At 49.2% G+C, this 21,249-nt stretch overlaps 2 protein-coding genes across 2 annotated transcripts in view; one reads left to right on the forward strand and one right to left on the reverse strand.

The window, feature by feature from the left end:
• The window catches only part of GUCD1 (guanylyl cyclase domain containing 1), a 142,806-nt gene that overhangs the window by 81,421 nt on the left and 40,136 nt on the right, over positions 1–21,249 (reverse strand). The window lies entirely within an intron of this gene.
• On the forward strand, positions 801–21,236 carry ADORA2A (adenosine A2a receptor). Its single transcript, XM_069870680.1, has 3 exons — positions 801–927; positions 10,040–10,929; positions 15,605–21,236. The coding sequence occupies exons 2-3, from the start codon at positions 10,580–10,582 to the stop codon at positions 16,563–16,565; spliced, it is 1,311 nt and encodes a 436-aa protein (XP_069726781.1). The 5' UTR covers positions 801–927; positions 10,040–10,579; the 3' UTR covers positions 16,566–21,236.

The following is a 21,249-nucleotide window of genomic DNA, read 5'->3' on the forward strand; positions in this document are numbered from 1 at the left end:
GGAAAGAAGATTTTTCCTGAAGCTTTGGAGACGTGAGGAATGGCATGCTGGGCTCCTATGTGCTGATTAGCATGTGTGATTGCACTCAGATCAGGGTGGAAGGCACTTAGGCATTCTCCGGAGGCCTTCAGCGCTTGTGGACAGGGCTTTTTTATCTGCCGGCTACTGCGATACGGCATTCTCCGTCTCCTGGCCCCGTGTTTGTCCCAGGCGATGTGCACAGGGGCAGCTGCAGTCCCTTGTTCTGCAGCTCTTCAAGGGGAGCAGGAGAGGGAGCGTTCACTGCGGAGACATTTGAAGCTCAGCTGAACCCATGCCAGCAGGGTCTTGTCTGCATGTCTCCTGGGCAGAGCCCTCGCGCGTGGCAGTGAGTAACGCTGGGGTACAGAGGGAATGGTCGGGTGGGCGCGTTCTGCTCCTCTAGTGCGGCTTTTTGGGAGGGGTGACGTTTGCACTGTTTCCTCTTAGAAGTTTCTTTCCTCACTTAGTGTACAAACCTCAGAGTCTCTCCCAGTTTTCTCCTGGTTTTGCTTCTTTGGAGCTGTTTTGGTTTGTGTTTAGACTATTGTGTTCTCCTCTCGCTTCTTGTCTCCCCTTCTTCTCCTCACCTTTTTTCCTCACTAGGGCAGCAGAAGTGTCTCTGCCAGTTCCGTGATGTCGACCTGTTGCCGCATCCCCCTTCTCGCACTGGGAATCTCCTCTACCAACTGCCCCATTATTTTGGCTGTTGAGATTTCCCCAGGGTGTTGTCAGATCCTGGTGTGAGTCAGTTGTTGAGGTTAAGGAGTTAAGGGAAGTAGGCTGTGGCTGCTAAATATCATATTCTGTGGGGATAACCACGTTTGTTTCAGTGTGAGACCCATATACTTGGGCACAGACTGGGATTTTCCATAGGAAAGATTCTCCAGGATAAAAGACACCTGAGAGGTATGGGGCTCTTTAATACAGCCTTCAGAAGAGAAGCACGTGATTGAAATGTATTTGAATAATTACAGTTTCCACATACGTCCAATCCACAGATCAGTGCCCAGGTTCAATGGGATGATGGAAAATAACATCAGGCTGAGCTGGGCTGGCACCAGAACCGCTGCAGCTCCTGGGGCGTGCACGGGGAAGCACGTTGGCTTTGAAAAGTTTCTCAGATGTTCTACAGCCTGAGTTTTTGGCAAAAAATGTCTTGTGCTAATGGCTACCTAGCCAGGGGCTCCTTAAGAGACCCTGAATCCAAACAGCGCTTCCTAGCGATCAGGCCTCTTTACCTGGCCCTGGTAAAACCCAGGCACCTAACTTTGTCAAACACCTAGAAAACATTAATCTTCTGTCTTGTGTCATCCTGTGTCTTGCGTCATCCTGTGTCTTGCTAAAAGATGATCCAAACTCTGCTTGACCACTGTGATTCGTCTGGGGCTCATGGGTAGGCTTAGAGGCTTGTGGTGGCTTTTGTGTAGTTGGGTGCTTCTTTGTCTCTGGTGCAGCTGCACGGGGTTGGCTCTTGCAGGATGTAGGGGGGGAGTAAGCAGCATGTGTGAGCTGAAGATTGGGAAGAGTCTTCATTGACAGCTTTTGTTGTCTTTCCTACCTGGTTCCTGAAGGGAAATCTTCCTTTTCCTCTGTGTAGCCGCAGTACAGTCTAACTATGATACAGCAGGTGAGAGGTGGGCAGGGTCCACTCAGGAGAAACCACCCTCGGGTCCTGGGGATGTCTGTCCCAGGTGCCTCCCTGGATCCAGCTCTGCTTGAGCAACATCTTTTGTGTTGGGAGTGGAGTGGCACAGTCCCTAAGGAATTTGCCTGGAGAGGCCTTTCTTCAGCAAGATGTGAGGATCACGATTGCCATGCATTTGAGAAATGACCGCAGATTTCTTTACAACTGGAACTTTTTATGATCTCTTGTTGTGCAGAAACTGTAAAATACCTTAAGTGTTCATAGTAAGGAGTAAAGGGCCGCTTCCCAAGCAGGGCAGAGGGGTCTCTGTTGTATTGGGGTACTTGCTGCTGCCTCTAGACAAGCATGCCAGCTCAGAAACAGCTAGCAAGTCTGGTGAGATGTCTTCTAAAGTGATTTATGAATGACTACTGGTTTTCCAGTGCAATGGTTTGATGTAGAAAGGGAGAAACCAGTGACCAGAAATGTTTTCACCAGCAGCTGCCTGTTCTCCCCACCCAGAGCAGCAGCCCCGTGGCCTGAGCAGGCAGAGGAGGAAGCAGGCAGAGGTAGCAGGCTGCTGCTTGCGGGTGGGTGTGCTTTTACCACAGCAGAAGGACTTAGAAGGAAGAAAGGAAGGAAGGACTTCATCAGGGTCCTCAGAGCACTAGCCACACACTGGGACTTGGGGATCAGTGAGCAGTAACACTAGAGAGTTGTTAATAGATCAGATTGTAATCAAGGACTTGGAACAAAATAAGTCCCTTAGAGTTCCTCTAGAAAAGCTTGAGCAGGTGTGACTGAGAGCAAAAATGCCAGGCACTGCACGAGTGATACGGGTACAGTGCAGGTCATAGCAAAGAGAGAGAGGGACTAAGGGCATGTGGCCTCCAGGTATTGTCACAGCATCAGCTCCTCTGTATCCACAGAGGGTGGCAGAGTCCTAGAAATGGCTTAAACAGCTTTGAGAGTGAGACAAACACTGATGGGATGCTGGTACCACAGGGCAGTGGGCGTGCGTAGCCAGTGGCTGTGACCGAGGCAGCAGTGAAGGGCCTGTGCGGAGCAGCCGGCAGCCAGGGAGGGGGGCTCTGCAGGGCTGGCGGACGGGAGCACGAGGGTGTTGAGACGGGCTCTGCTGCCGTGGCCGCAGGGTAGGCTCTGCAGAGCTCAGGCTGAGCGCTGCCACTGTGTCACTGCTTCACCCGATAAGAGAAGGGAGCGTGCTGGGGAGGAAGGATGTGATGAGCTGTGTTAGCAAGCCAGGGAGGCTCGGCTGCTTTTCCTACTGTGGGTGGGTATGAGCCAAACCACTCGGGTGGTAACGGGAGCTCCATGGTGAGTCTGCAGCAATAACTCCTGTGCAGAGGGGTCAGCGTACGGGCCGTGGATGAGTGAACATAGTGATACAGCTTTGCTTTGGCTCAGAGGCAGGTAGAATTTGCTCCTCTCTGTTCCAGTTGTACGGTGCCTTCATGAGGATAGGGAAGGCCAGTTGGGGAATCACTTTAGATTACGTGGAGAGAGATGGAGAGAGTTATATTCCTTCCGCTGTACAAAACAGGGTGTTGGTTGACCTGGTACAACAGCTCTCCCTGCACTGCAGCAGAGTGAGTTTTGGTCTCACTGGCAGAGCTTGCAGCCTGCAGGACTGTGCTTGGAGGAGCGGGAGCAGAGAGCGAGCACAAGGCCTGGTGGAGATCAAAGCTGGATAGAAGTGCAGGGAAGTGAACAGGTATACCCAGCTCTCAACTGCCAAACTTCAGACAGCAGCTGGAGGGACAGTCACATCTGGAGAGAGTCTGTTCTGTTATTTTAAAACACCCCAGAGTGGATGCATTAGCAACCTGGTAAATATTTTCCGCAGAGATCCCTCCCTTGCCTGTGTTCCTCTGTGGGTCACCTCTCTGTGAGATGCTGTTTCCTCATTTCTCTAATTTTATTCTTGAAGGAAATGCTCCTTGTGTATGAGCACAGCTGGCTTTACTCAGGCTGTGGGGAGGCAAAGTTTGCTTTTGAGTTCTTCCCTCACACAGGAAAGAAAAGCTGGCTCCTCAGAGACATTGTGGATGATATTGGCAGCAGTAACTCATTTCTGGCCATGGTATATGGTTTTAATTATGCTTTTTTATATGTCTGGCTTATCCAAATGCTCTATTTTTTTAATCTTTGGAAATGCCACTGTAGGTAAATCAGTGTCACCAATGCTGGGCACAAATGGTTTGCTCAAAACTCGGAGCTGTTTCTGTGCCCTCTGGCAATACAACATGGTCCCTGCTGCCCAGGGAGACTTTGGTGAGCACAGGGGAACCTTTTCCTTTCTGTTTGTTTGTTTGAGCTGGATTATTTAACTGCTGGTCATTCAGCCTTACTTAGTTTTGCCCTCCCTGGCTTTTTGCAACCATTAGGATGGGAATAATTACTGTGAGGTTTTTTTCCTTACTTTTAAACATTTATAACATCCACTTAAAAAAATAAATGGTCAAATGGATTCTGTCCTCATCTTCTCTTGCACTGCTACAATAAAAACTAATCCACTTCTTGCACTCGGAGGGCAGGAGGCAAAGCTGAACTCTGTTCCTTTTAGCCAGCCTGTTGGTGTTACAGCCTTTCCTTGTCCAGTGGGGTTTTGCTTTTGGGGCATTTGTTTAGTGGTTTTTATATGGGGTGTAAACATGAGAAGAGAGGCATGGAGCAGGCTGGAAGAGTATGAATTGATTATGCTTTTTGCTGCTGTCACTGCTGCAGCCCCATGGGTGTCTCTAGTAATGCCACCTGATAAAGGCTTTACTACCGATACAGACAAAGATCAGGGCAGTACAGGTCTCTGAAGGGCCTTTCCTTTTGCCCTTCAGGGTATGTAGAGTGAACGTTTTCAGTCTTGGAGGACTGCTGCTTCCCCGTGAGAGGAGATCAGACCAAGTTTAGCAGATCTGAAGCCCTCATTTTACATGGTACTTCTGGAGCATTTGCAAAGCCAATCTCGAGGTCTTGTTGCTGCGCTGTAGGGTTTACACTGGAGGAAGACTTCACTCCTGAAATGGAGACAAGCTCTGTGCTTCAACAGGTCCCTGGCTCTGCAGTTTTTTGCAGTCAGAACATCAGCGGCTTAGGTGATGTTTTGGAGAAAAGCCTGAAACAATCCTCTGGAAGAGTCAGATTGCCATGTGGAGCCCCGAGATAGAACAAGGGCTTCCAGATATCACCGTTCTCTGTGTTTGTGTGGGTGCGCGCATGGGCAGGAGAGCAGGACCCTGCACATCCCTTACTCCGGGGTCTGTTGAGGGAAACTACAGGTGCTTCAGGTACCTGAAAACCAAGAGCATGGCATGCTGATAATTTTGCCTGCTTTGTTTCAGTCGTATCCTTTGTTAATAAAGAGCAGTCTAGAGGGAAATAGTCTATTATTAATATTTAATTTCCTCCTATTACTGTAAGCAGATGACCTTAAAGATCATTTAGCCAGCAGCCAGTAATAAAGCAAAGAGAGGAGCCAGGAAAAGTATGTCTTATAGGGGTGATGCCTCCTTCCTCCCCTTTCCTGCCCCACCCAGCCTGCATCCCTCCATCCTTTCATGGGAGACAGGAGTGGGGATACTCCGTGACAGCTTCATGGGAGCAGCCAGGGGTGGGGGAAGCTGCTCTGCGGGAAATACTTATAAAATGGAGAAGAGGAGGCTGAGGGGAGACTTCATTGCTCTCTATAACTACCTGAAAGGAGGTTGTAGAGAGGAGGGTGCTGGCCTCTTCTCCCAAGTGACAGGGGACAGGACAAGAGGGAATGGCCTCAAGCTCTGCCAGGGGAGATTTAGGCTGGACATTAGGAAAAAATTCTTCACAGAAAGGGTCATTGGGCACTGGAACTGACTGCCCAGGGAGGTGGTTGATTCATCTTCCCTGGAGGTGTTTAAGGCACGGGTGGATGAGGTGCTGAGGGACATGGGTTAGTGTTTGGTAGGAATGGTTGGACTCGATGATCCGGTGGGTCTCTTCCAACCTGGTTATTCTATGAGTCTATGAAATATCAAACTTCAGAAAGGAAACCACTGGGCAACGCAGAAAAGCACTGCTGCTACCTTCCCTGTCATTCTCCTCAACACGGCAGCTGTGACCATTGCATTTTACAGCCTGAATCGTTCTGCAGGTTTGTGTGCTGCCTCTGAGCACATTGGCTGATTTGTTGCGACTTGATCCCCAGAAGAAATGGGGAGAGGCAGGATTTCTTAGAGCCCTCGATTTAAAAGACAGGGAGATTCTCTTTGAGCTGAAGGGGTTTCAGAGAGGAGATAAACACTGACAAGCATCTCCCCCTTCAGGCTTTGGAGAGCAGGAAACAAATGATTGAGCAGCACCAATTTTTTTTGCATACAGCCATGTGTGAGTGTGAGGGTTTTCCCTCAGGGAGCTGGGTCACCATGGCTGGTACCTGGGAAAGGCCACGTTTTCAGGAGTTGCCAGATTGCGATCTGTGGAATGAGCCCCCCTACGGCCTCATGAGCTGCCTGCTGCCTTGCTCACCCCTTCCTGAAGCAGAGGAGGAGAAACCAACCCCCTCTGGAGCCTTGGGAAGCTGCAGCCTCACCGAGGAGCCCATGGACTGTCAGGGTGCGCTGCGGGCTGCTGAGCCCCTGAGGATTCTGCTCCTGCCTGAGAGCAGCTGTCACACTGGTGCCAGACATTGTCATGTGTCAGCCTGGCGTCAGAGCAGCGGGGGCATCTTCTCTGCTCCAGTGTGACAGTGAGGGCATCCAAAACCGGGGTGCCTGAACCCAGTCTGAAACGCCAAGAGCAGGAAATGAGATCGGTTTAGGTGGATGATTTGAACCAAGCAGTGGCCAGAGGTTCACCTTGAGGCTTCTGGCACTTGGGAGAGGGAAGGGGCAACACCTTAGTCCAAAGCCAACTGGAGATGCCAAACAAAAGCTTGCTTAGGCTCCAGTGGTGAATTGCTTCATGGGAACGTGTTGTTCAGATGCTTTATTGAATTTTCAAGGAGCAGTTTCTCATTGGGGCTGAAATATGAGCAAGAACAGAGTGTTCCAAGTCACTAAAACCGAACAGAGCAACAGCTTTACAGGTTTGTGAGTGGCAAAAAAGGTTTATTTAATAATGGAGAGAAGGCCGGAACATAGCCCAGGGTATCAAGAAGGAATTAATCCAATTAACAAAATAAAACTTGGGCTTAAGAAGAAATACTAATTGCAGCTGTCCAGCAGGTTGTGTGATATGGATGATCTGTCTTAAGTTTCAAGAAGCTCGTAGTGTTGACCCCTCAAGGGCTTGGGTTGTTAAATATACCCTTCCCTGGTGAGTAAAATACTTGGTTAATTAATTTTGTCTTGTCGGATGTGGTAGCTGAGCCTTTGGGTCTTGCATGAAGTAGATGGTTCTATAATGAATTTTGTATTGCCGCTGGCTATATGTCTTCTTCTCTAGGTGGTCTGTATTTTATTTTGTCCCTGCGCAGTACATCTCTAGCCGTATGAGCAGAAAGACTGAGCCTGTTCTTGTTCTAAAGCCATTTGTAAATGCTTCTGCAAATAAAGACTTGTTATCCCGTTGGGCGAGAGTTGTAGCAGGCTGACAGGGCAGGAGATGAGTGAGGTGAAGTGGGTGAGTTTGGGTTGAACACTGGCCCCTCCTGGGTTATGGCACCTTCTGTAAGCAGAAGGCCAGGTCTCTGGTGTGCTGGGGTTGTGTGGCTGGTCACTGCTTTTTCCAGCGCCCATGGCCGCTGCAGCAGCCCTGGCGCAGAGGCAGGCACCAAACATTGTTCTGTCGCAGCTGGGACACCTTCTCAGCTCCAGGCGTTTTCTGCTGAGCTGTGCTGGCTCTGCAGAACTCCTGAAGTGTTTGTCCAGCCCATCTGAAAGCAGAGGGTGGAAGGACGTGTTGTCCTCTTCTGGACATAACATCTCACTGTTCACTTCAGAATGGACAGCGAGGGCTTGGGTTGAGGAAGCTGTCCACTGTTTGTGGAGGGGGTGGGAAACAAGGGACTAAAACCATTCAGAAGTATAAAATTGAAAGTTAACATCAGACTGTGAAACTAACAGTTGAAGGTTAAAAGCTCTGTTATGTTAGAAAACAGTTTGCGATGTGGTCATTAAACTTCAGATTCCAGCATTGCATGTTTTTCAGGATATATGCAGAGCTGGAGGCAATTCCTTTGTGCTGAGTGATTGTATGTGGGGGACCTTCACAGCGTAGGGTTGTTACTGCCCTCCGTGTCCTGTTGGAAAATGAGTTTGAGCTGAGCCATTGAGAGTCAGGATAAACAAAACGCATCTGGGATTAATAGGGATTCAGCCCTGAGTAGCCTGTGGAGTGGTGCTGGTGGGTTTATTGTTCAAGGCAGCAGTTCTGGCCCAAGTACATCACTGGAATTCGTTACATTTTCCTAAATTTTTCCCCATGCTGGAGTTCGGTCCAGGCTCGACCTGCGTGGAAACATGTGGCTGTGTTGGGAGGCAGAGAGGCGTGCGCTCACTGCTCCATTGCTGGAGCATTACCCCATCACCATCCCTGCTGCTGTGACACTAAGGGACACGGGAGCTTTGGAGTCATCCGGCACAGCTGAGTATTGGTCGTCCCCACGACAGGCACCCATGCTTTCCATCCCTTTCAGGCCTGGTTTGCCCACTGTCCTTTGTTCGTTGTTTTTTTTTTTCTCCTACCAACTTTTTCCTGTCTTTTCCTTTTCTCTTACACACAGACCATTGCTTATTTTTCACCTTGACCTCTGTTCTGTCTCCCTCCAGACTATCTTTATTTCTGTCTCACATTAATTCTGATCCCCATCCCTGGAAGCCAGGCAGGGGGTGTTCATTTTCAGTATCCGGCTTTGAAACAAGCTTGTTGGGATTTGTAATGGACAGACAGATGCCAGCAGGGCGATGCAGGAGCGTATTGCTGACATCCCTCAACTCAGGCAAGCAGAAGCGATCATTAGGAGGGCAGGGGAAACCCAGAATTTTTGCTAAAGGAAGGCAGACAACATAGAGACTTCTTGGGGCTTTTTGTTCTTCAGAAAAGATTAAACGGCTGATCTTTATCTTCCTCTTTACAACTTGATCACAAACTAATCTCTTCTGTTGATTTCTGCCACACAAACCAAACGCACCGCATAATAATGCTGAAGGTGGAGAAAAAGCTTGTGTTTTGAAGTATATCCAAACCACCAGGAATCACTCACTTTCCTTTCAAATGCAGCATTAGCTGGAGAGCTCTAAACTAATGAGAGGTCTGAAATTAGATTATATTCCTGAGATCAGATGAGAATCACAAGTGAATCATATTGACTTTTATTATTGCTGTCTTTACCCTTTTATTTTATCCTGAGAAATTAGGTTTCTGACTTGAAAATGGAGTTTTGTGTGAAGGCATGAGCCCTTGCTGGGTTAGAGCACACCGGGTCACCTGCAGATATGCTCCCCAAAATACTTCAGTTGGGGGTTCATGTTGCATCCGAAACTGAGCTCAAATGGTTCCTCAGCTAGTGCTGTGTCTCTCCCCACCAGCCCTCTGATGTTTCAGGTAGCTGTTTCCTTAAATGCATGAGAAAATACTGCTGCTGAAGCTTACTAATTGGGGTTTGAGACCCACTTGGGATGTGATGGGGAAGGACAGCAAGCCATGATCTCATGATAGTGACACAGGGCTTAGGGAGCTGTATTCTCCTTTGTGAGATTTTTAGCTGAAGCCGTGGTGAAATGCATCCAGATCTGAACACAGAGTTGGGAGCTGACCCGCAAGATGGAAGATGTGTGTCTGGTCCTGTGAACTGAGGTTTCCTTGCAGGTGGCACCAACTGCAGTCCCAGACGGGTGTGCATGATACTGCAGGAACATGAACGTGTACCTGCGAGATGGCACTGTGCCTGTGTGTGTTTCTGGGCGAGGTCTGCCTGGTCAGAGCTGAGGAACGATGCTGACTTGATTCTGTGGATGCGACAAACGCTACACCTTTGTAGCAGAGTACACGAGGGTGGGCAGCACGAGATGGCTCAGGATGTGTTTGTGACCAGAGGAGAGGTCCTCCACCTCTTCTCTGTGCAACCACAGCACTTGCCAAGGTGGAATTAGTGGGGCTGTCATGTTTCAGGGTAGACTGTTGAGCAGCTGCTGAAGTGCCAGCTCAGTTGGTAGCATCAAAAAACAAAATGTCCCTTGTTCCTCATCGTCACTGAAATACTGCCTTCCTGAACCTGGGCTTTGGCCCTGCAGCTTTCAGGGTAGACGAAATGTGAGGGTTTTACCAATGATGTATTCTTCTAGATCTGTTTAATATCCATTATCAATTTAATGTGCCACTGTAATGAGATTTTGCTTTTTCCATCTCCTCCGTAGAGCTGATTACTTAGCGTATGTGGTTGGTGTTTGTTTTGTTTTATAGAAACTACAAGTGAAGAAGTTGAATGTTTGCTTCAGCTGAAGAGAATATTTCCCAAGCCCTAGCAGGAGAAGGTGAAAAAGAGAACCGGAGGATGTTGCAAGTAGGTATGTACACGAGAGGAAGCCATGACTAGCAGTGTGATTGTCAACAGGAAACAAAAGGTCACAGCTGATGTGATGCTGCCGTACAATCCTCTTTCTGTCTCGTGTGGCCTGCCGGACTTTGTGACCTGGGGAGCAATGTACGTCTACATGAGATGTTCTCCTGTCCATTCACCTGCTGGAGTCTGACTTATTCTGCATCCGGTTAATCTACTTGGCTGGAGTTGGCAAGCCCTGGTGGTGGTCTCAACGCCTGCTACTGTAAAGATCTGAAACAACGATGGGGAGAAACAGACACGTGTGAGCAACCTTCACTGGCAGGCAGCGAGCGCTCTTCTGACCCCAGGCAGCTTTGAGGTGTCTTGGCCGTTCAGGGCTCCGCAGATATGAACGCTGAGCTTTTCCGGCACGTTCTCACGTTGGCCTGGTCATTCTCACCATGCTAGTACATGGGAAAGAAGACTTCCTCTCAGACATAACTTACATCGTTCTGGAACTGGTCATTGCAGTGCTGGCCATCCTGGGGAACATCCTGGTCTGCTGGGCGGTCTATTTGAACAGCAACTTGCAGAACGTCACCAACTATTTTGTGGTGTCCCTGGCGGCTGCTGACATTGCTGTGGGTGTGCTGGCAATCCCCTTTGCCATCACCATCAGCACTGGCTTCTGTGCCTTCTTCTATGGCTGCCTCTTCATTGCCTGCTTCGTCCTGGTCTTGACACAGAGTTCCATCTTCAGCCTCCTCGCTATCGCCATTGACAGAATCATTGCCATCCGCATACCCCTTAGGTGAGCGCGGGCTGGGCTGGGGCCATGGAGTTGGGCTGGGGTGGTAAGGGATGAACATCAGCGAAAACAACAGAGCTGGAGATGAATTGAGGAAGAGGAGGTTAAATGAGGATCAGCACTTTTTCTCTTCCAGGTCTTGGGGGCTGCAGATCACTTCTTTTTCCCTTTGCTTTCATGCGGGCAGCGCAGCACGGCCTCTCCTCCACAGGCTTGTGTTGCTGTATCGTTACCAGTTGTTGTTTGTTCCCAAACCTGTGGTCATACCATTGCAGCCTCTACTTTTGATGGTTTTAAGGAATAACTATTCCATTCCGTTGCTGAGAAAGCACTGTTCATATTAGTTGTGAATAAATGGGGTTGTTGCCACTTTTCTAGGGGTCTACATAGAGATGGTTCCAGTTTATAAACCAAAATAACGATAAATGATACAAAGAAACGTATGTAGAGCAGCCCTAGGAGCTTGCCTCTGAGATGATTTTGGGAAGGGTTCATGTCTATAATTAACCCTTCATGAGGTAGCTCTGAAGGCTTTTGCTGACAGTTAAGTGCTCTCCTTGCTGGAGGATGACTTGCCAGCAAAAGGGTTTTAAACATCTGGATTTCTGCCTGTTTTGGGGGTATCACTGTAACTATATCATCTTGAAAATTTGATTTCCTGGAGTAGCCAAGGTAAAGAGTCTTCTAGATAAACGGGACTCATGGGTTCTGGTCATGGCACCGTTTTCACTATTTTGTTTTTGCAAAAACAGAGCACAACCCCCCCTTCTTGGGCCCAGGAACAGCACCGAGTGGTGCAGCAGCCCGCAGGTAGATCCGTGGGGCCCTCCCCTCCATGCCCTCTGCTTGCTTGTCCTTGTACAGTGGGAGTAAGGAACTTGTCAGTTGTGTTTCCCCTGAAGAATTTACAGATGGATAAGCATGAGATTTACAGCCTCAGCCGTGCTGAGAAAGCAAAAGCTGATGAGCTGAGGAGGGGAATGTGATCTGATTCACACTGCTCACAGTCTCTTTTTTCTTTAATACCTGATTGTCTCAAAAATAGGTCAGTCCCCTGGGAGGGAAGTTCTGCCACTGAAGGTGCAAGGTTTTCACCCCGTCTGTAACTGCCTGGGAAAGCCTCTCCTCCTCCGAGGACAGGAACAGGGACACCAGGCATTCCTAATATTCATTAGAGGAGTGCTCTTCAAAAAATAACCCGCCAGGCTTCCTTCACTCCAGTGAAACCAAAAAAGGGCCAAACCTATTTTTTCTTCTTTTTAACTGTTTCATGTCTGCTTTACCCTAAGGAAGGTGTCCGCTTGGCTCAGTGGATAATACATGTGGCTGTGTGTTCCCTCACAAATAAACTGTCAGAGTTAAGGAGGCAGAAGCGTGAGATTTCTGATTCTGCCTGGTTGTGGACACCTTGGTATGTAATTAGAGTTACCTTTGGAATGTTTTTCCTGTGGACTAAAGACCCTCCCAAAACCTGCGGTGAGGAAAGACAGCTACAGGTAAAATGTAAAATACATCAAAAGTGATTTGTGAACTTACGGGTTCTACCTTTCCAGTGACTAAAACATTGTGTGGAATTGGATTAGCTTTCCTGAAGTTCTCACATGGATGTGACGCTCTGTAAGTGCAGTCGAGCTCTCCCAAGGCAGCGAGCCCAGGCCATTGTTCGGGTTGGGGTAAAATTCAAGCTGGGTCTCTGACAGGGCAGCTACCTGCAAACTCGGGCTGGCTGAGATAAAACCCTGGGTGTTCGAAACAAAACTGGCTGGGACTTGAGCTCCAGGATGAAGTCACGGGCCGAGAACAATTGCTGCTTTCCAGCCTCCTTGGTGCCAGCAAGTGCGCTGTGGGCACGGTGCCCGGCCGTGGGCTCTCGTGCTGGCGTTTGTGGTAAAGATCCTCCCATGGTGGAAGACAGGGAGCTCCGATGCACTGGATGGAGAGATGTTCTTCCTGCAACCAAATGGGAAAATTTTCTTAGGTTGCTGCTTGCTCTGTGCGCTGGGTCCAGGCACCTGTTCCTGGCACAAGCCCCTAGGCAGGGCAGTGCTGGCTGCAGCCACTTGCTGAAGTGCAGACCTTCCGCTGGTGGAAGCTGCTTTGGAGATGGCTGCCTGAGCTGCTGGGATGCTTCTCTGGGAAGGAATTCCTAAGGAGCAGCTCCTGACCTATGGAACCTTGGGACAGATCCACGCCATGTAGCGGTGATCGAAGCTACAGCTCCAAGGGGGCTTTGAGGCGCTTTTCTGCCAGAGGGCAGGGGAGCTGGACCCAAAAAGCTGGCTTCTCCCAGCCTGAGGTAGGAAAAGAGGGGAGATGAACACAAACCCTGAATAAAGAATAGGACATGGAAAGGCCTTTTTGCTGGATACGATCTGTTTCAACAGTGGATTTCATGCTGTAGGTTGTTTTCTCAAACGCTGATACATGAGCATCTGAATCGGGGATTTAAAATTTTTTTGTCACTTTGAGCCACATTCACTCTTATTTCTTTCCCTGCTCTCCATAAAGCTTTTGACTTTATAACGAGCATTCCCTACATGTGCTTGTTTGTGTTAAATATTATTAGTTTATGGGCAGATTCAGCCCAGTATGAAAGAAGAGTAATTCCCTTTCTCTTCAAACAGGCAGGGGTGTGGTGCGGGCAGCGGTGCTGGCTGGGGCGCTGGGATCCGCGAGGCTGGCGATTGCCCCTGCCAGCAGAAGGCACGGCAGCTGGGAAGCAGGAGGCTGCTTGGGTTGAGAGCTGTTCCTAAGCCTTGTGAAGTTTGCCTGGGAGTCCCCAGAGGGTATGGGGGAGGGAAGAGTGAGGGGAGATTGCCTGGAGCAGTAATGGATGTATTTTTAGTGTCGGGGAAGGGACGTCTCCAGCCGTGGGATAACAGCTGCACGGTTTCAGAATTCCTCTGGCGAGATGTGGCCAGTCCCAGGGCTGCAGCGTTTTGAGGGTTGTTTTTTGATTTGTTTTTCCAAGCTTTAAGTGCCTTCAGCCAGTCTCTTGCTGCCTGACGGTGCTTTTCAAAGCACAGATGCTGTTCTGCTGTGTTGGTGAGGTCTGAGTGTGAGCAGCGCCCTGCTACCAGCCATGTCCCCTTAGCGTCCCCTGGGCAGGATCACCTGCTTGCTGTAGTTACCTTTTTATCTCTGAGAATCAGCTGAATCTCTCCCTCATTTCTGGAAGGTGGATTGGGGTGTGTTTTGGGTACTGGAATTGTGTGGTTGGCTCCCTCACCTGCTCCCTCTTTTCTGATTTTGAAATGCAGCTGAGAAAGGGTGACCCAAGCCTGCAGGCTCCGGTGTGGAGCCGCGTTTTTCCAAAGCCCATCAGCAGGGGTTAAAGTGCGTGTGGGATCTCTTTTGTGCACTGTGCCCGGCAGAAGTAGCCTCTCTCCTCCCCTGTCGTGAATGTGCATTGGGATAGCAGCATGAGTCAATAGGGGTAACTGTTTCACTGGGAGATGGGAAGATTTCTGTGGCTTGCTAGATTTTTTATTTAACGTTTTTTGCTGAGAGGATTCTGGGGACAGAGGGGCAGGGGCACTAGGAAACCCTGGGAGCCCAGCGGCAACGCTGTCTGATCGCAGAGACATGGGGTCAAGCACAGTGTGGGACCCGTGCCGGACAATGTGGGAATCTGGCCGTCTACTTTCCATGTTGAGCATTACCAGGGGAAGGATGTCACATTGAAATGTTAAACCATGGCCCTCATCTACATTTTCAGACACAAGAACTGGCAGAGACAGCTCAGGACTCGCAGGAACCTGTGAGGCCTTGGGAACTGGCAGATATTTCAAATGCACCCAGGTCCTCAGCTGCACTGTTGGATCCTTACCATGCTGCTTAGTGTCTCTTTGAACAGATCCTGGAGAATTTACTGCTCAGAGCCCTGGCTTTAGCCAGGCCCATCAGCACCTCCACCACTGGAGTCCCCTTGGTGCGCAGGGCAGCCCTCCGCCTGCAGGCAGAGCACTGTCCTCAGTTTGTCCTTTCTGAGACAGACCCAGCTTAGCTGGGCAGCCGAGGAAAAGTGCTGACTGATTTCACTCGTGTAAGGAAGGCTGGTGCTGTGGCCTCCCTCAAAGTGCCGCTGTGGGACAGGGAGGTGCTGTGCAAGGCGATGCCAGCCTTGCTTCTGCAACTGAGTCAGCAGAACTTCCCTGGAGCACACCGGAACGCGGAAATGGGGCTGATGCCGATGAGTTCTTTTGTGCTGTTTGGCTTACAGATCTACTGCAAGACAGACGTAGAGATTCTATGCTACAAGGCTGCCCCTTCAGCAGAGAGCAGGAACCTCTGGCAACCTTTGGCAAGAGAGCCACGATGGTCTTCCTCACCAAGGGCCAGAGCAGTGCTGTTGGTTATCCAGGCTGCAAAATCTATGTGTGTGACGAAGTGGGATGGTGGAGCAAAGGATCACAGATGAAAATTGTATTAATTTCCCTGCTTTTCTGTCATTTAGTACATACCTAAAGGAAAGAAAGAGGTGGGAAATTGGTGTCGCACAATGTCACCATGGAGTCCGGGCTGTGCTGCGTGTGTTCTGCACAGCGTTTCAAAGGCCCATCTGAAGAAGCCGGTGTCTTTCTTTCTGTCTTATGGGACATCAAACCATTGGGAAGTTGCTTGGCGTCGGGCTTGTTGGGTGATAACTGTTCTAATTCCCATTTCCTCTGCTTTGTAGGTACAATGGCTTGGTGACAGGCTCTCGAGCTAAAGGGATCATTGCCATCTGCTGGGTATTATCTTTCATCATCGGCCTGACGCCAATGCTAGGGTGGAACAAGCGCTCCCAGATCGAAGAGCTGGGTTCCAATAGGTCCTCTCCCATCAACTGCAGCAACAGCATGGTGGCCTGTCTCTTTGAGGCTGTGGTCACCATGGAGTACATGGTCTACTACAACTTCTTTGCCTGTGTGCTCTTACCGCTCCTCCTCATGTTTGGTATCTACTTGAAAATCTTCATGGCAGCCCGGCGACAGCTCAAACAGATGGAGAACAAGATGGTACACGGGGAACGTTCTCGCTCCACTTTGCAGAAGGAAGTCCATGCAGCGAAATCTTTGGCCATCATTGTTGGGTTGTTTGCAGTCTGCTGGCTTCCACTACATATTATTAACTGTTTTACCCTTTTTTGCCCCAATTGTGCCCATGCTCCCCTCTGGCTGATGTATCTGGCTATTATCCTGTCTCATGCCAACTCGGTTGTAAATCCTCTCATTTATGCCTACCGAATCAGGGAGTTCCGATACACCTTCCGTAAAATCATTAGCCAGCACATCCTGGGCCGGAAGGAGCCGTTCAAGGCAGGAACAGCCAGCTCTAGGACTTCCACTCACGGTGGGGATGCAGAGAACGCCAGCATACGAATCAGCAAGTATGCCTTGGAGGTGTACACCAACGGAGAGATCCACAGCGATCCTGAAAAGCAGGATTTAAACAAATGCAAAGCTGCCTTGGATTGGCACCAGAATGGAAACGCTCTGGACATGGAGACAAATGGGCGTCTCCCACATTCCTGCAAAAACGGGATTCTCTCAGATGCATGCATGAAGAGGGAGCTTCACAGAGAAGAGCTCAGTGATGCCCAGGTGTCTTACTCAGATTTGGAAAGAGCAGCCTTTGCGGCAGCTGATGTTTCCTGATGAGTCTCCCAAAGTCTTCCTGGGAGAATCATCTTTTTTCCATCGGTGACCTCTGCCACGGCAGCACGGGAGGCTGGGGGGCGGGGGGAGAGGTGTGCACGCAGATCGCTGTGGAGAAAGGGGGCCCTGCCGAGGACTGTTGGGACAATCCTAAACACTAGACTGGAGAAAAGTCAAGAGGCCGCAGAGCTGGACTAAGGAAGGAGGGATATGTTCCCCGTCAGTGCCCTGTCACCTGGAGCAGTGCTGAGGTCAAAGCTGGCGTTCCAGATTTGGCACTGGGAGACTGCTGATGCAGGGCGTGTCACAGCATTCTGCTGTGCTGCGTATCCGGGGCTGTGTCGGGTTTGCTGCCTTTACCAACAGAAATAAAAGCATGCCTGGAAGTATTCACTGAATTACAAAGAGCAACAGGGAAGGGGCCTTTTAGTGCTTTGGCCCTGCAACAAACAGGGGGAGAGCAACATCTGTTGGTCAGGAGAGATGCCAGCAGCTGCTTGGAGAGGGAAAGAGTTTACCTGATGGATGCTTTGGATACCTTCAACCACGGCATTTTGCCTTTCAGTTTATGTTTTTAAAGCTTATGCTGCAACAAGTTGCTCGAATGGGGTTTTTTTCATGTCTTGGAAAGATTACTTTATGGTAATTTATAAAGATGGGCAAGAACTCGTATCCATTCCCTGAGCGTTCAATGTTCCAGATGCACGAGGCAAATATTAACCTCATAGCTCTCCACTTACTCTGATGAATGAGAACGGCGTGATAGGTGATTCCCTGTTCGCAGGTCAGTGCTGGGGATGGCAGGCAGGTCTGTGTCACCAAGGTGGCCGTGCCCCATGGGGTCGTGCAGGGCTGGGCTGTGAGCTGCCTGTAGGCTGGGAGCTCCTAGAATGCAAATTCTTTCCATGGCCCTAAATGTCTGTGAGGGGAGCTAATTTTCCCCGTTTTGGTTGTTTCCTTGCTCACTCAAAAGGCTGTGGGGTTTTTTTTCCTTCTTTCTCAGGGCAGGGAAGAACATACCTAACACTTAATTCCCACTTAATTCCCAATGACCTCTTTTTTAATCCTTTTTCTCCTGTGATTTCAGTTTTTTCCTGCTGTGCTTTGCTGTGAAGCCTGCTGTGCTCCTGCGCCGCAGAGGCCACAGAGCTGGGTCTGTCTGGGCAGAAGATGCTCCTGCTCTGAGAAGCTGAAAGGCATCAGTAGTAGTGGACAGGCAGTAATGGTCCTACTGGCAAAAGAGAAGTCTGGTAATTCCAGGGTTATGAAGCTTATTTCCTATCTGCAAACACCAGAAATGCCATCCCCAGGCCTGGCTCTTCCTCATGTCTGTCCGCTAACATTCCAGAAACCAAATACTCTAATTTGCAGAAAGGGACTGGATTTTGATATTTGAGGTAGAACAGGTTTGGTATGCATGTTCTTATTCTATATTTATTTTAAATATTGTGAACTATTACAATGAAAACTCATTTTTATTTAAGGAGAATTTTCCTTTTGCCATCTCCTTACATGAAGGTGGGGAGTTGTTCACACTGCTGACCGTGTTCACATAGGTGACTGTTCCAGGCTGGCACAAAGCTCACTGTGCGATGGATAAGAAGATGTGTTAGCTAAAAGACAGGCAAGTTTGCAGAACAATAGAGGTCACAGTTTAATTCGATTGCTGCTTTCTTGGCATGGCTCTTCCATGTAGTCTGACGTCAGAGCAGTGGATTATCACTCCAGCACCATTAACAAACACTAAGCCATTTTCCTGCGGCTGACGTAGTAGGCTGTTCCTCTTAGGATGACTTGGGATCTTGTTACTCTTCATCTTTGGTGATGGAATATTTCTGTGGGGTATTTGTGGGCTGGCTCCTCTGACCTCCTGTGACGGTGGGAGAGGAACTCGCTCAGGCGAACGGGGGGCCGATCTCCCCAGGCCTCATCTGGGAGCTGCAGTGTTTCTAAGAATAACGCCAGATTACATCCGGTATTCGTGGCAATAACAATGAGATCCACAAAGAAGCAGAGCAGGGAAGGAAGTGTGGGAAAATACCAGCATCGCTCATGTGCTGGAATACATGCAAGTGCAGAACTGTTTCCTACTGAGCTGCAGTTGCCATTGTTAGGCGAGGTTTTATGCCGTGTTGCATCAGACTTTGAACAGCTGATGTGGGTTGGGTGCTTTCTATTGTTTCCTGCGCTGCTTCCCACTCAATTATGGCAGCTTCTTGCTTGGTGGCCGCAAGAATCGAGTTGATCTATGTTGGCGTGACAAACTTAGGATTGTCCCTAACTTTCCTGCCCAGCCAGATCACCCTGCGAGCTTATTGAGTTTCCAGATGTCTTGAAAGTAGCTTTTCTGGTGCTGTTTGAGATGCTCCCGAGTATGCCCAGTCCCAGTCAATGTGAGTGAACCTGAACTGGAAAGCACGGGGCATGTGAAGAGGTGGGGATTGTGTGCAGGAGGAAGCGCTGTGGGAGTGAGGAGCCTGAGCAGTTTGTATTGAACTGGAAGTGTGTGGTCTCACAGGAAGGAAGGGATGGCGACTGCACTGCGCGCTGTGTGCCTTCTGGCAAACGTATGGCCGAGATGGACCTTCAGAAGATGTTCTAAAATGGTTGTTGGGGGAAGTGTGAGCCTTTTGAACAGAACTTTGGAATTCTAATTTCTTGTTTTGTAGGGTTCAAAATTTCAAGGCTTGCTTTTTTTAAAGAAGTTCTAGAGTCCCATCAGTGAAGTGTGCTCTTTCCTTCTCCTGGCAGCGTTCTCCACTCCTGAGGAAAGTACCTGTCTTCCAAACTGCATAGAGCAGGGATCATTAGAAAAGTGAAAGCTAAGTCATCTTTTTCCTAACCTCCCCACTCATATCCCCATTTTCCTTCCAGCTGGAGAACATTTAGCAGATGAAATATAGCTGTTCTGGATAAACAAAGATGGTACCAAAACAAATGGAAGAATGAGATCACCATCAGGAGAGGCTGGAGAAGACTTCCTAGGGAATCCAAGGTGCAACAGGTCGAGAGAGTAAGAGCTGGGGTAAGAGCAGCCTCATTTCACTGAACTGGCTGGAAACCCATAGAGAGATGCAGTGCTGTGTTTGCCGTGAGGGCATTCCATTAATTTCACCATTCCCTGGAGGCTCTCAGGCTCCAGGGTTTATTTGCTTCTTGGAATTTTGGAGAAAGTAGTCTGATCGTCTGCCAGGAGTAATTTTATCAAGAGTTCTTCTTGCAGCCCTCTCTTCAATAGGGCACTGCTTTTGTGTGCAAATACGGGCACGTCCAGCTCTGTCCTGCAGAGGTTCTTTCACATCAGTGGTATTTCAAAGCTCTGTGCAAGCCTGAACTGCAGCTCTCAAACAGAGAGTAAATTTAGCATGGTGGGACAGCTGGAGTTACTGGAGACAGAAAGGGTTTGCTGCTGCTCCCAGTTGGTGTAAGGAATCTTAGTGTGCAGGTGGACTTGGGAGTTACATGGAGCTGTCTGAACCTTTCTTTGAAAAGAGGGGTGCTGGTGGGTATTGTGAAATCTCTAGGGTGTGGGAGCAGGCTGCAGGGTTGCAGCTATGAGGGAAACAGTCGCGAAGGAAGGTTTGTGGGGTCAGTGTTTGGGAGAATTTGGGGGGGGCAGGAATGTGCTGGGGATTGTACAGACAGTGTTGGCATGGGGACCGAGGTGGGACTAGCTGAGAAGGGCTCTGGAAAGGATGTACAGTGTCACAGCTCTCCTGGGGTCACCCCAGAGGGTTGGCCTGGCCTGGTGCATGTGGACAGTTGACTTCATACTGTCTGTGTGTGACCAAGGCAGCGATAGTTCTTAAAGGTTATCTCCTTCTCCTGTGCATTGTCTTGTTCCATGGGCCTGTCCAGGTGTAACAAAAGCCCTCCTGCTCCATGAACGTGAGCCCTACCTAAAACCAAATCAATCCACCCATGTCCAGTGGGATGAGTGCTGGGATGTGTCACAACCGTGGAACACACTCTAGCAGCGTTTGCCCACTTAAGCTGCCTAATAGTCTGGCCTCTTCTGATTTGCTTTGGGCATCGAAGTGCACTGAGTCACACCAGAGAGTTTTTTCTTTCTAGCCTTGAGCTTTTGGCCTTCTTTGCAGTAAAACACATCAAGGGTAACTGAAATCTCACCAGTTCCTCATATGCGTGAGGTGACCAATGCTGACAGACCAAGAATCCCCAGACTGGGTCAGTGTTGTGTGTAACTCTCTGCTTCATTTGCCTGCTGGGCCTGTCCACACCAGGATGTGTTAAACTCAACTGGAACCTATTATCTTAGAAAGTCCTCTGCTTCCCGCACTGTCTCAGGAGCTGGTGTTCCTGCTCCCTGTCCTGTGCAGTGGTGTCCATGGTCTGCAAGCCAAGGCACTATGAGCACCCTGCTGCACATGTTGTCACTAGAAACAAATTACTCTTAATTTAAATGTTTTATGAATATAGTTGTTGTTCTCCTTCTGTCAGTTGCCGGTGGGAAGGGAGGGTAGGGGAGGGAGAAACTGTGCATGCCAATGTATTTGAAGTGCGTTGACCAAAGAGTTTTTTTGAATCTGTGAAGTTTTCCTATCTGTGAAGTCATCAGACTGCTGGGCAGTGAGGAGCCGCTGGTGCTGCTGAGTCTGTCTTGGTTACAGTTCTTAATAAGCGTTAAAATAATAAAATATATTTATACAAGAGAGCGTGAGTG

This window comes from Phaenicophaeus curvirostris, chromosome 17, assembly GCF_032191515.1.
Source record: "Phaenicophaeus curvirostris isolate KB17595 chromosome 17, BPBGC_Pcur_1.0, whole genome shotgun sequence".
Classification (NCBI taxonomy): Eukaryota; Metazoa; Chordata; class Aves; order Cuculiformes; family Cuculidae; genus Phaenicophaeus; species Phaenicophaeus curvirostris.